General features: G+C 44.1%; 1 protein-coding gene across 3 annotated transcripts in view; it reads right to left on the minus strand.

Annotated features, from left to right (window-relative positions):
• Positions 1–327: 327 nt before the first annotated feature.
• TNC (tenascin C) overlaps positions 328–14,186 on the minus strand; it is a 78,512-nt gene continuing 64,653 nt past the window's right edge. For all 3 annotated transcript variants that reach the window (XM_074556055.1, XM_074556056.1, XM_074556057.1), the window contains 8 exons: positions 13,829–13,972; positions 12,080–12,210; positions 11,026–11,158; positions 8,885–9,036; positions 6,196–6,292; positions 4,824–4,985; positions 2,713–2,876; positions 328–1,646 (listed from right to left, as the gene is read on the minus strand). In XM_074556055.1, the coding sequence (XP_074412156.1) occupies positions 1,536–1,646; positions 2,713–2,876; positions 4,824–4,985; positions 6,196–6,292; positions 8,885–9,036; positions 11,026–11,158; positions 12,080–12,210; positions 13,829–13,972 (1,094 nt within the window). In that variant the 3' untranslated portion in view covers positions 328–1,535. The remainder of the gene's footprint in view (positions 1,647–2,712; positions 2,877–4,823; positions 4,986–6,195; positions 6,293–8,884; positions 9,037–11,025; positions 11,159–12,079; positions 12,211–13,828; positions 13,973–14,186) is intronic.

Raw genomic sequence — 14,186 nt, forward strand, 5'->3', positions numbered from 1 at the left:
CAGCACCCAGAAACAGGGATCCAGTGCCATTTCCTCATAGCTTGGAAAGCATCTGGAGTGCAGAGCATATTTCTTCATTACTGGATTTGTTCTCCTTCATGCTGCCTATGCTTTGCTGTGATAAACACCTAGGAAGGGAGACTAATTACAGAGAATTAATTTAATATAGTGCTGGCAGTGCCCTGGAGGGTCAAAGGAGATTTATGTTCCCCGTGCAACACAAGCAATGCTCAGGAGTGTAACTTCAGCCAGGAGGGAGACAAGAAACATTTACAAAACGTTTACAAAATGTTTGCAAAATGCAACCTTGAAGTAGGGCAGAGAGACTGGATTAAAACAAGAGATTTTTTATTGTCTTGAACTGCAGGGTGTGATACAGAGGAACTACATGGAATTTCACTCATATTAAAAAAAAAAAAAAAGAGAGAGCCCTTTATTTACACAAGTGTTCAAACTGCCCATGGTACCTAAAACAACTCTGGGTTCTCTTTGTTTTGCTTTGTTAGTTATTCCCACCTAGATGGAGCAAGCATTGGTCAGTAGCACTTAGAAAAACCATGGAAGAAGCTTTTGGGCAGGAAAAAAAAAAATATTCTGTTCTGAAAGAACCCAAATCCTCACGGGCATTTCACTGTAACAAACCCACCAGAATAATTACAACCAGTCACTGACAAAAGGAACAGATTTCAGTAGGGGTTCAGCAGCCTAATTAATCTCAGTCTGTCTTTATTTCCCCATCTAAGTAAATATATCCTGGACATGCACAAACTCCACATAGATAAAAAAAAGTAGAAATTTATTTAAAAGTAATTGTGCTTTTATTTATAAAAAAAAAATTTACAATCAGACACTGTCCTGCTGTGTTTCCAAAAGCATGGTTCTCTTAAAAATGACAAAATGTAGCTTATTATTATTATCATTATTATTATTATTACTTTGTCTTTATATTAATAATATTAATCCTATGCTTAAGTTTAAAAACATACTGCTTTCCCTTCCCATTCCCTCCTTCTCTGTGGTACTTGATATATATATAGAAAGGCATTCAAACCACCAATTATTTCCACTTATAACTAATAATAATAATAATAATAATAATGATAATTAATCTTACACATTTCTGTCTGTAAAATATGGCTGGTTCTAAAACAAACTACCAATGTACAAAGCTGTTCTCCCTCCCCTCCCCTGGGCCACCCAAGAGATCGTCAGATGTCGGAAGAACTTTATCCCAGACGCTTTCTGGCAAAAAAAATTAAAAATAAAAAAAATTAATAAAACAACACAGAACCCTTGAGATCGTTGTCTTTGGTGTGGAGGACGTTCCTGGTGGGCAGCTGGAGCTGCTCTGCTGGAAACTCTGGGATGGTTTAAGGCTTTTTTATGGTTTGGAATGCTGCAAAGCCTCTGCCGGGGCTCACCGATGATGCTGTGGTGCCAGTCCCAGCTCCTCGCACCCCCAGGCCAGCGATGCCCGAGGGTCTCCCCACACCCCCTCTCCATCCCCTCCCACCCCTGCCCGCACCCCCCGGGCCCTACGCTCGCTTCCGCCGCCCCTCCAGGTTCCTGAAGCTGGAGGGTCTCAGCTTCATCTCTGCAAACTGGATGGAATACTCGTGGCCCTTCCAGTGGAACCAGTTGACGCCCTGTGAAGGCAAAGGGGAGAGGTTGGGGGGTCACATTTGTATTTACTGCCCCTGGTTAAGACTGGGGGTGTAGCCGTGATATTTTCTGAAAAATCCCTTTGTCAGAATTTTTCTCCTGAGAAGCTGAGAAGCCTCAGAGGAAAAGAAAAACAGTAATTATCTGCTGCTGTGGAATGCAACATCTTTGATTGGTCCGTATTGGTTGCTTCTAATTAATGGCCAATCACAGTCAGCTGACTCTCTCTGAGTCATGAGCTTTTGTTATTCATTCCTTCCTATTCCTTGCTAGCCTTCTGATGAAATCCTTTCTTCTATTCTTTTAGTATAGTTTTAATACATCATTTTCTTTTAATATAATATATATCATAAAATAATAAACGAACCTTCTTAAACATGGAGTCAAGGTTCTTGTCCTAGGACACCTGCAAACACCACCACATGGGGGTGTTTCTGGTTTGGGCACAGAAGCACCATGAAGTGGAGGAGCTTTGGGAAGCACAGGGGCTGTGGAATGTCCAACCTGTACAAACCCACGCACATGAGGCCACAGAATCATAGAAACGCACACTGGATGGGCTGGAGGGGACCCTAAAGATCATCTTGTTCCACCCCTGCTGTGGGCAGAAACACCTTCTCAGTGCTCCAGCTTGGCCTTGGGCACTGCCAGGGATCCAGCTGCTCCAGCTGCTCAGCCCAGCCTGGATTTGTCCCAGGACCTGTCCCAGCCCAGGTGCAGCACCCTGAGCTTGGTCTTGTTAAATCTCTGTCCCTCAGAGCTGTCCCTCCTTGCCTGGCTTTCATGGCAGGAAAATATTTTTGTTTCACGTGTTGGAAACGACAGTTATTCCCTGCACACTTGAGATATTCCCTTGGAAAATCAAACAAAGCCAACAAGACGTCATCAGCTGATGTTAAATTCTTGTTTTGTGAGCCCATACATTTCCCTATCTTCCTGGAGAGTGAGAGGAGGGGATGCTGTGGGGGGCTGGCTGAACCATCAGAAAAACCCATAATTGCAATTCCCCTTCCTCTCATGAATTAGAGAAGCCTTCAGAGCCAAACTCACCTGACTGTGGTTGTTGTCACCATATCTGCCCATCAGGTTGACTCGGTGGCAGTTCTTGTACCAGAAAGCTCCTTTGTATGACAGAGCACAGTTGGTGATGGCAGAGTCGTGGTCCTTGTCAAAGGTGGAGAAGGACCTTCCATTGTGGTAGGTCATGGAGTCACCTGGGTGGGGGGACAAAAGAAAGAGCAAGGTCAGTGGGTTGCCTGGTTTAGATTTCATGAACATATTTGGACTGTGCCATGCCCTGTCTGCATCTAATTTTTTTTGAAAATGACTTGTTTTAATACAGAAAGAAATGCACAATTTTTGGTTTTGCAGGCAGGTCAAAATGTTTCTTCCGGTGGTCTCTAATCCCCAATATATGAAGTGGGTTTTTTCCATGCAGGTCAATTTCTGAATTTCGTGCTAAAATCTGGATTTTACAGTGTGGACAAGCCAGGACCAAAGAGGTGTTCACAAGGAAGGAATCAAGACCAAAGAAGTCTCCATACTGACTGAATCCTACTCGTGGTAGCAGCTACCACTACTCTGTACTAGACAATTTGCTTAAATCTCAGAATCATCAAATGGTTTGGGCTGGGAGGGACCTTAAAACTCATCTCTTTCCATGAGCAGGGACACCTCCCTCTGCTCCCAGCCCTGTCCAGCCTGGCCTTGGGCACTGCCAGGGATCCAGGGGCAGCCACAGCTGCTCTGGGCACCCTGTGCCAGGGCCTGCCCAACCTCACAGGGAAGGAATTATTTCCAATATCCCATCTAAATTAAATAGACATTAATTCTGCTGCTGCATTTCCTTTGTATCTCTGTAGTCTGGGTAAAAGCTCCTGTGCTGGTCACAGGGCAGAGCCCACACCTCTGCTCTGGTTTATGCACCCAGTTGTGTGAAATTATCTCCTTTTAAGACATATTGTTAAACTGGATTTATCTCTTAATCCTGTGAAGCCCTGAAAAATCTCACCAAGAGCTGCAGGGCTTGCCCCAGTGTGATTACAAAAGGCAGATGATTTGTTCAGCAAAATCATAAATCACATTACAGCAGGGCTTTGCTGCAAATTCTACTGACAAGAGAAGAAGCTGTGCCAGGCTATTATTGGCTGTATAAATGACAGCCAAAATTGACCAAATAAGATATATTGTGGTTTAATACACTTGTTTCAATGCTACCATAATCAGGCCATAAAATATGGCACCAAAATGCCTGGAGGATATAAAACAGAAACAAATATATTGATATGTTTGATTTTTGAACACCTCACTGTCCTGGCTTGTAAGATATGGTTTAGGGTGAGTATTTCCCACCTGTCAGGGCTGGGGCAGTTCCCTGCTGTCCATGGGGCAGTTGTTTCTTTCTCTCTCCCACAGCCAACCCTCCCTCCAGGAGATCTCTGCTGTCCATGGCCACTGAGTGTCCCTGCAGGGCTGATCCCATTCCAGCATCCCATGGGCAGATGCTGCGCCCAGGGCAGGAGCCAAGCATTCCTACCTGGATCCAATCTGAGCCTGGCACAGCACAGCAGCCTTTGCCCCCTGCATTGCCAGAGGAGCAGCTTTCTGCTGCCCTGCATGGCCAGAGGGAGCCCAGGCCCATCTGCAGCAGCCCTGGAGCTGCAGAGGAAAACTCCCCCCTTGTGCAGGATCCGTGCTGCAGCAGAGCCACAGCTGGCACTGCAGGAGGGCTGAGCCCCCATGGATGGGGCTGGGACACCCCCTGACACACAGGGGGCAGGGCATGGTCTCACTCTGGCAGTGGTATTTTGTATTACTGCAATGTTTATTTTTTTTTTTTATTTTCTTCCCTAGTAAAGAACTGGGGAATTATTATAAAAGAACTGAATTATTCCTATTCCCATATCTTTGCCTGAGACCTCCTTAATTTCAAAATTATAATAATTCATAGAGAGTGTGATCATCAACATAGAGATCATCATCATCATCATTCGTAGAGAGGGCGGTTACATTTTCCTTTTCAGGGGTGGCTCCTGCCTTCCTTAGCAGACCAAGACACTCACACAGGAGAGGCACCTGCTGCTCTGCAATACTCCCAGGGTTTCCCTGAGTCAGTGGGAGGCAGTGTGGCCCCGGAGGAGGGACAGTCACTCTGCTCTCACCTGCAGTGCCGCTGTAGCCATCCACGCGCAGGCGGTAGCGGCTCTTGGCGTCGCCCACGCTGAAGCGCTCGTACACGGCGTAGGCCGTGTCCCCCTTGTCCCTCAGGTCCACCCGCAGCTCGTACTGGCCCTGAGAAGTGATTTTGTGCAGGTTCTCCAGACCTGTGGGAAGGAAGGAATGTTTGTCTTGATGTCAAATGGTTTTTTGCCTTTTTTCTCTTCTGTATTCTCTGTATTCTTCACACACATATTTGGAGCTCTGTAGCCTATTGCTGCTTTCCTATTTAGTTTTCCCAGTGCTTTTCCCTACCTTTTCCCTAGGCAGAAAGACAAAACACATTCCAAAGCCCTTACCCATCTTGGTTCTCCCTGGGAACCAAGGCCAAAAAAAAGCTCTTTGAGACTCATTTTCATCAACAAAATTCAGTTCCATCTGAGGGGAGAGGATGTAGAAGGGGCTTGAACACAGGAGAGTTACATCACCACTTGTGCTCCTAATTGGTGATTTTGTCAATTATGCCAATTTGCTGAACTTGGAAAAGTCTGTTCACCCCATGGGAGAGGAGATTTTGTGGACATTTTCCATATTCACCTCTAGAGGCCTCCAATAAAGATCACCCTTTACATTACTCCTATACTAATATTATCTCAAAAGCATGTTATTTGATTTCCAGGTTCCTTAAGGCACCAGTCTCTCCATGGTTTTTCCTCTGGCATGCCATTATTCCCTAAACGGGGCCATACTGGACTGTACAAACAGAGAAGGACACCAGCACTGGTGAGGACACTGAGCTGGATGACATCAGCTCTAGGATGATGTCAGCACAAAAGCAAATAAATAGTCCCAGGTTGACTGGGAGAGATCTTCCCTTCAAATAATAGAAACAGATTGGACAAAACAACCAAAGTTGTGCTATGTGACCATTATCATCATCATCTTTCATTTACAGCCAGAAAAATGCAGTGCAATCTTTGAAAATGTGGAGGGTTTACTTCTGTTTTACCAAAATGTGAGGTTTTGACTTTTATTTGCCCTGCTTTTCCTCTCTGGATCATCAGCCTTTGCTTTTGGGAGTGTCCCAGCAGGGACAGAAGCAGAACCTCCTTTCCAGGGCACCTCTGACTGCTCCCAGAGCCCCAGTGAGCATTGGGTGGGTTCATTTGGTGACCCCAGCATGGCACCCTTGAACTGCAGGTTGAGCCTGGCCCTTTCAGTCTCCCTTACATAGGGTGTCCCTGGCTCCTTTTCTCCTATTCTCCTTTACAAATATTCCTGCCAGCTAAATGGAGGCCTCTAAGTGGCTCCTGGACTTTTGGGCTGTCTTCCTGTCTTGTTATTTTTCTTCCAAAAATAAAAATTCTCAGCACTTACCTATCCAGAATTCTTCATTAGGATCTCCAAACCCTGCCACATAAGTATTCCAGTTCTTGTAGAAATCTTGCTTTCCATTCTGACGCCTCAGGAACACCTGAAAGCAGGAAATGTTATGGACAGACTGCCCTGGCCAGAGGGGAAAAGCTTTTACAAACAAAGCCCAGCATTGCTCCTGCCCTTCCTTTACCCCTCTCAGCACAGCCTCACTGCAAGGACTGAGTTGCACACAGGTTTTTGCATGCTCCATGTATTTTTTAAGTCTCCAATTTCCCTGTTGGGTTCCCAGGCTCCTCTGCATGACATGGCATCTCAGTTCCTGCTCTCTGCTCTTTTAAACCCATCCTGCAGCTCTGGATTTCTCAGCCAAGGGTTTTTCCACCCCTCATCTCCCAGCCAAGCATTCCTCCAGCTCCTTCTGCCTTTCTGTGCCCTGGGTCCCTTTGGCATGTTCAGATTTGGGGTGTCAGTGTGGAGAGGTGGCATTTACTGCCATTCCTTGTTGGCTGGGTGGGATGTGTCCCTTGCACAGTGGCTTTGGAAGCCACTGCACCCTGTGGCTGCGGAGCAAATGCTTCCCCTGGGCTGTGCTGTAACTTCCCTCATTCCCTCTCTCATTCAGAGTCAGTTCACCCTCCCCTCTCCTTGGTGATTGTTTTGAAGATGTGTTATCCACTATGGTCATTTCAGCAGCCCTTCCACCAGTGGAGAGGGATCAGGGCTGAAACCAGGGGTGTGAACATCCTTTGGAGACACCTCTCTCTCCTCCAGCTACACAAAGAGCTGGCAACCCTGTTCTGGGCACTGGAGTGTCCTACTGTCATAGTTTTACAAGAGGGTCTTCTCTCCCTAAGTGAACTGAAAAAAGACTATTTTAGAGGTGATAAACTAACTGAAAATTTTAAGTTTTGTTTCTTTACATTGTCAGTTGACAAGGAAAGTTTGTGGAGGGAGGAGAAGTGTTCTGAAGGGTTTGTTTTAATTCTTACATTTTTTTTCTTTTAGTTACCATTAATAAAATTTTCTTTATACCCTTTTAAGGTTTTGAAGCTGCTTTGCCTTTCTCCTAATCCCACCTCACGGCAGGAGGTGAGTGCACTGATGATTGGCAAGCACTGAACCTGCCACACTCATTGGTGCATTGGCTGGGAAACCTCAAAATTGGTGAAAAATTGGCAAACCAAAACCACTACCCCTACCCAGGATAAAACTCTCCAGATTTATAGACAGGACAGCCCTAGAGTGATAATAACACTTTTTATCCTACTGTGATAATAACCTGCCACACTCATTGGTGCATTGACCGGGAAACCTCAAAATTGGTGAAATCTCAAATTGGCAAACCAAAACCACTACACCTACCCAGGATAAAACTCCCCAAATTTATAGACAAGACAGCCCTACTGTGATAGTAACACTATTATCCTATTGTGATAATAACACTATTATCCTGCTGTGGTACTAACCCACCACACTCATTGATGTGTTGGCTGGGAAACCTCAAAACTGGTGAAAAATTGGCAAACCAAAACCACTGCACCTGCCTAAGATAAAACTTCCAAATTTATAGACAGGACAGCCCTAGTGTGATACTATTATCCTAACACTATTATCCTACTGGGATAATAACCCACCACACTCATTGGTGCATTGGCTGGGAAACCTCAAAATTTGTGAAATCTCAAATTATTGAACCAAAACAATTACACCTACCCAGGATAAAACTCCTCAAATTTATAGACAAGCCTGCCCTACTATCATAATAACACTATCATCCTACTGTGAAAATAACCCAACACACTCATTGGAGCGTTGGCCAGGAAACCCCAAAATTGCTGGAATCTCAAATTGGCAAACAAACCACTACACCTACCCAGGATAAAATTCCCCAAATTTACAGACAGGACAGCCCTACTGTGTAAATAACACTATTATCCTACTGTGATAATAACACTATTATCCTACTGGGATAATAACCTGTCACACTCATTACTGCATTGGCTGGGAAACCTCAAAATTGGTGAAATCTCAAATTATTGAACCAAAACAATTACACCTACCCAGGATAAAACTCCCAAATTTATAGAGAGGACAGACCTATTGTGATAATAGCATTATTATCCTACTGTGATAATAACCTGTCACACTCATTGGTGCATTGACCATGAAACCTCAAAATTGGTGAAATCTCAAATTGGTGAACCAAAACCACTATACCTACCCAGGATAAAACTCCCCAAATTTATAGACAAGACAGCCCTACTGTGGTAATAACACTATTATCCTACTGGGATAATAACACTATTATCCTACTGTGATAATAACCTGTCACACTCATTACTGCATTGGCTGGGAAACCTCAAAATTGGTGAAATCTCAAATCAGCAAACCAAAACCATGACACCTACCTAAGACAGAACTCCCCAAATTTATAGACAGGACAGCCCTAGTGTAATACTATTATCCTAACACTATTATCCTACTGTGATAATAATCCACCACACTTATTGGCACGTTGGCCGGGAAACCTCAAAATTGGTGAAATCTCAAATTATCAAACCAAAACCACTACACCTACCCAGGATAAAACTCCCCAGATTTATAGATAGAACAGCCCTAGTGTGATAATGGCACTCTGAGGGTGCCTGGACAAGCAGGATGGGATGTGCTGCCCCTGCCCCATACTCACAATCCAGCCGCCACCATCCTCGCCCATGTCACAGAACACCTGCAGAGGCTGAGCCTTGTCCCCGTTCAGGTAAATTGTGTAGAGCCCAGAGGTGGCTTCTCCATTCAGCAGGGCCTGGGAGCAGTCCTTGGGGTAGGGATAGAGGAGCCCAGCTGCACACACAGGGAGGAGAAAGCATTCCTTAGGAAATCAGCAGTTACAAGGAATGTGCACAATGCAGATGGCTCAGGAAAATCCCTTGTGGGACAGCTGCAAATCCCAGGAACAGGTCTGTAATTGCATCTTGCATACAGAACATCCACAGGACACAGCTGGTGAGGTGATTTCTTCTTTTGAATGTGGTTTTTCACATCTGTCTACGCTGGAAGTGATGGGAATGTTAGATAACTACTCCCTGCTATGATGGGAGTGCATCCTCCAGTTAAAAGCTGAAATTCAGGAGCTGTGTTACAGCAATTTTTGGGGAAAAACAAATGTACCAATCTCTGTTCATGTGACAGAAAATGGAGGGGGGATACAAGGACAGGAATTCAATCAAAAATAAATTAATTTCATGTGTTTTGCTAGCAAGGACAATATTAAATGTGTTATAAAGCTACACTCCTAAAAAACAAAGCAAACAGCAACAGCTGAAACTACAGGAAAATGTTGTTAAGCTTTTCTTTCTGACAACAAGGCAATAAAATCATTGCAGTCAGAACAATTTCTAACCCCCCTAAAAAACCTTTTTTTTTTTTTTTTTTGTTTTATTCACTCATGTCATTCATTTTTTCAGCCAATTAAGGTGCATCCAAAGGAGAGTTTTTACCTGCAGCTTCTCACAGAGTGGCTGCTGATCCTTGCCAGTGTTACACATCCCTGCCTGTGCTTCAGCTCCAGAGGATTTCACAGCATCATGGCATTGTTAAGGTTGGAAAAGACCTTTAAGATCAAGTCCAACCATTAACACAGTCCCACCATCATGCTCACCACCATGTCCCCAAGTGCCACCTCCACAGGTATTTTAAATACTTCCAGGGATGGGGACTCCAACACTGCTTATTCCAATTCTTTACAACTCTTTCCATGGAGAAATTTTTCCTTATATTGAATTTAAACCTCCCTGGTGTGATTTAAGGCCAAGCAACTTTCCATCAGCTTTGGGATTTGGAGAAAAGTGACTCTACAGGGGGCTCCTTCAGTCACTAAGAGTGACAGTCACTAAACAGTCACTAAATAATCCCTGTCAATAAATAGACACAAATGTATTTTTAGAGTCAAGGCCAGGCTTAAGCCTCTGCCTGAATGAGTCTGACACTGTTCACATGGCTGAAGGCACCTGGTCAGTCCCTGCTCATGGTCAGTTTGCCAAACATCACCTAAATTCACCCAGATTTAATTCCTCTCCTGTTTCTGGGTGTGTTGGTGAGTTCATCCTTCTCTGCACAAGCAGTGACAGGGCAGGCTCAGGGCTGGGTGACTTCTGGCAGTGCTTGGGCTGGAGTTGGTGCCAGCAGCAGGAGGGGGAATGGGGATGACTGAAGGTCCTGCTGGGCCTGAAAGGCTGGAAACTGGGAAAAGTGAGACAAATGGCAGGCAAAGTGTCACAGCTAATACAGAGCAACTCCTTTTTTTAATGTCAGCTGTGAAGTGACCTTCAGAGAAGCCAATTTATCCTTGCAGAGCTGTCCTGTTGGGCTGGAGCTGATGTGCAGAGGGGCTTTGAGACAGCCCATCTTAGACAGAGGAGAAAAGCCTGCCCAGAAATCCATCTGCTCAGCCCCCAGCACTGATCTGTGTGTGCCTTTGTGGTTTGCTTCATTTCAGCTCCAAAGCCTGATTTGTTTCCCCTGCTCGCTGGGATCGATACAGGGAGAAATCAAAGTGTCAGCTGGATTTTAAAGAGTTCCTGCTGATATTTCACCCTGGCAAGGCAGGATGTTTCACCAGACTGTGAGGGTGATGTGGATGGATATTGGAATTTCAACCTGCCAAGGGAAAACAGGTCTGGGAGAACAGAGACTTTGCACCAACACTACAAACAGATTAAAATCTTGTGTGGGGTCTGTGTGTCCTCACAGCAGAGCTCAGCAGTATATAGATTATTTTAGATCAGTATTCATCATTATTTTAGATAATTCAGATTATTCTAATGTCCTTACTGGTGGTGAGTATGGTCTGGATGGTTTTGCTCCTCAGGGCCCCACTCAGGGCCTGCAGTTTCACTGTGTACTGAGTGGAGGGGCTCAGCTCTGTCAGGCTGTAGGAGGTTGTCTCGGGGTTTAGGATGACTTCCTATTGAGAAAAGAAATAATACAGGGAAATCTCAGAGAAATAAATCATAATGACCAGAATGGATACATATTTTAGTCTGTCACATTGGTTTTTGTCATAATTATTGATGGTATCTTTAACCATCTAGATTAATTAATATAAAGCTACTCCTCTAAGATTTTTACCAAGCTAATATTTAAAAGTTCAATAAAGCCTGCCTGGAAATGAGTGTTTACCATCATAATGTACAAGCTGGGAGGTTTGAAAGCAAGGCAGCATAAATGCTTACATGTCCTCAATGTACAGATTGTGAAATTCATAAAAAACTGGGGAACTCATCCTTTAGGATAAGGAAATGTTGCACTCCAGGTTTTAAAAGGCAGTTTTAAAGGACTGATTTTCAGTGTGCTTGGGGAATTTGCCTTCCTGAAAATTAGAATCCTGTCCAATGATCCAGGCTGGGCATCCAAAATATTTTTTTTTCTGGGATTCACCTGATTAATATTTAAGCATTTAGTGTAATTAATTATGTAGGAAGAAATTAAATTATAGGAGAATAAGAGGCAAGTTCATCCTTCCTTAGACACCCTTTTGCACAGGGGCTCCCCTGAATTTAGAAAAGTGAATCACATCCTTTGGGGGTTTGAGTTTACTCCATGGTATCTGTTTGGAATGAAGGAAAATGTTTGTGATTTTTTCTGTATTGTGAAGGGAATGAAAGGCAAAATTCAAGCTGCAATGGAGCTTCAGTTTCAGGGTATAATGTACGAAAGTCCTTTAACAGGTTTTAAATGCATTTGTGTTCAATCTAGCACTGAAAGAGGCAGTGAGCATTTTTAAATATAGTGTTTAAATTAAGACACATGATTATGTGGCATTGCTGGACTCTTCAGAGCATCTCCACTGCCCAGATTTGAGGCACAGCCCCTGAGGTTTATTTACCTTGACTGTGCCATCGATGGATTCATAGATCAGGAGATATCCAGTGACTGGAGCACGGGGAGGCCTCCAGCTCATCACAGCTGCTTCTGACTGCACCTCAGTGGCACTCAAATCCCTTGGAGCATCCAGCCCTGCAGGAGACACCACAGCAATTACAATCACATCCATACAAAGTCAGTTCCACAGGTTATCTTGTGGGCCGTATATTAAAACAAGCCCGGAAAACAAACCTTCTCTCCAGAGAAATTTGAAATGAAAAAACACTTCAACCTTAACTTTTGTGGTTAAGAATTAATTTTCCCATTGGTAGTTTAAAATAAAGGTGTTAACTTTATCTAAGTTAAAATATTGCCTTGTTCCAGGCACCTTATTTTATGAACAGTTGCACTGAAATGTCTTTTGAGAGAAAATTGTGCATTTCATTATTTCTCACAAGAAGACAGATTGGTATTTACATATTCCCAGGAAATAAAACTCTGGTTCCAATTATGCTTTTTTTAGAATAGGAAAACTTTTTAGAATAGGAAACTTTTTAGAATAGGAAAACTTTTCCTGCTTGTTCTGGCTCAAATCTCCAGCTTCCCTTCCCCTCTGTGATTACAGGACTGGATTGGTGTGGCTTCCTAATTAATACCCTGGGACAAGCCAAGGCAAGAAAATGAGAACCATCCCTGATCCCACTGATGCTCATGGAAAGCCATGAGTGTGAAACCAGCTGGGCATGTTCAGCAGCCAAGGAAGAGCTCCTGCCCCGAGACTCTGCAGAATTGGTGATCTCATATTGTTACAAGTTTTGGTCCATTTGCATATTGGAACTAATTCTCTACTTACAACTTTAGGTTATGAAATCTCATCCTGCTTGTTTTTCTCTCTTCAGTCCACATTGTTTGTTCTCTTGGGCCTGACATTTGGATCATTTGTCCTTGGTCCCTGATGCTGCTGAGCCAGGGACTGAATGAAAGCCTCCAGTCTTTAGGTGGATCAGAAGGCAAAAGTGTTTAATAAAAGTAGTGGGTCTTTTTATAATGCGACTTGCTAAGGAGAGACTTGATTGGTTTCAAAGTAGGAACATCTAACACTATTGGTGAACTATGAATAGCACACTCTGGAGGGCTATATTTATAAATAACCATTATAGAAAGAGTGATAATAATTGTTTTAATTCTTTCCTCTAAGATTCTCAGCCTCAGCCTGGGAGAAATTATCTCTGTTTTTCTTCAGCTGAACTGAGAATATACGGTTTGGGCAGCACAAGAGCCCAGCCAGGGTTGCACCCAAGATGAACCAAAATGGTCCCAAAATGCACGGCCGGGCACGGGATCTCTCCCTGTGATCAGTTCTGCTCCATTTGCACCTTGCAGTTCATTGTCCCATTCCAGCTTTAGCCCATGCAATCCCACCCTGCTTGTTTTTCTCTCTCCAGCCCTCGGTGTTTGTGCTCTTGGGCTGAGATTTGGATCATTTGTCCTTGGTGCCCAGCTGGAGCAGGAATTGTTTTGTCTCCCTGCTCTGTGCACAGAGCTCACCATGCCCTGATGTGAAGCTCAGACCCACACACTAAAGCAGCACAGAATGTGAAAAACAGAAAAGCTGAAACCTGAGACATCACTGACAGAAAACCACCTTTGGTCAGCCCCAGCAGAGAAAGGTGATGCAAACCCTATCAAAATTCAGATTTCCAGAGAAAAAGGCAGCAGAGGAGCACAGAGCAGGTGGGACTGGAAGGGCTGGCTGTGGGTGGGGTGGCACCTGTGGTGAAGTGCGTGGAGAGGCTCTCGCTCCTCTGCGTGTCCTTCTGCGCGTGGACGCTCAGCCTGTACTCGGTGGCAGGCTGCAGCCCCTGCAGGTCGTACTCCACCGTGTTCCCTGACACCAGCTGGGTCACCTCTGGCTCTGAGAACAGAACACAGCACAAATGAGATGTTGATCGCATTCAGACACATCAGGGTGTGTGGTATTGTCAGGGTTCCCCGTGGCAGGAAGGAAATGATGAATCTGACTCCATGTTCTTAGAAATATATTATATTATATTATATTATATTATATTATATTACATTACATTACATTACATTACATTATATTATATTATATTACATTACATTATATT

This window comes from Zonotrichia albicollis, chromosome 21, assembly GCF_047830755.1.
Source record: "Zonotrichia albicollis isolate bZonAlb1 chromosome 21, bZonAlb1.hap1, whole genome shotgun sequence".
Taxonomy (NCBI): Eukaryota; Metazoa; Chordata; class Aves; order Passeriformes; family Passerellidae; genus Zonotrichia; species Zonotrichia albicollis.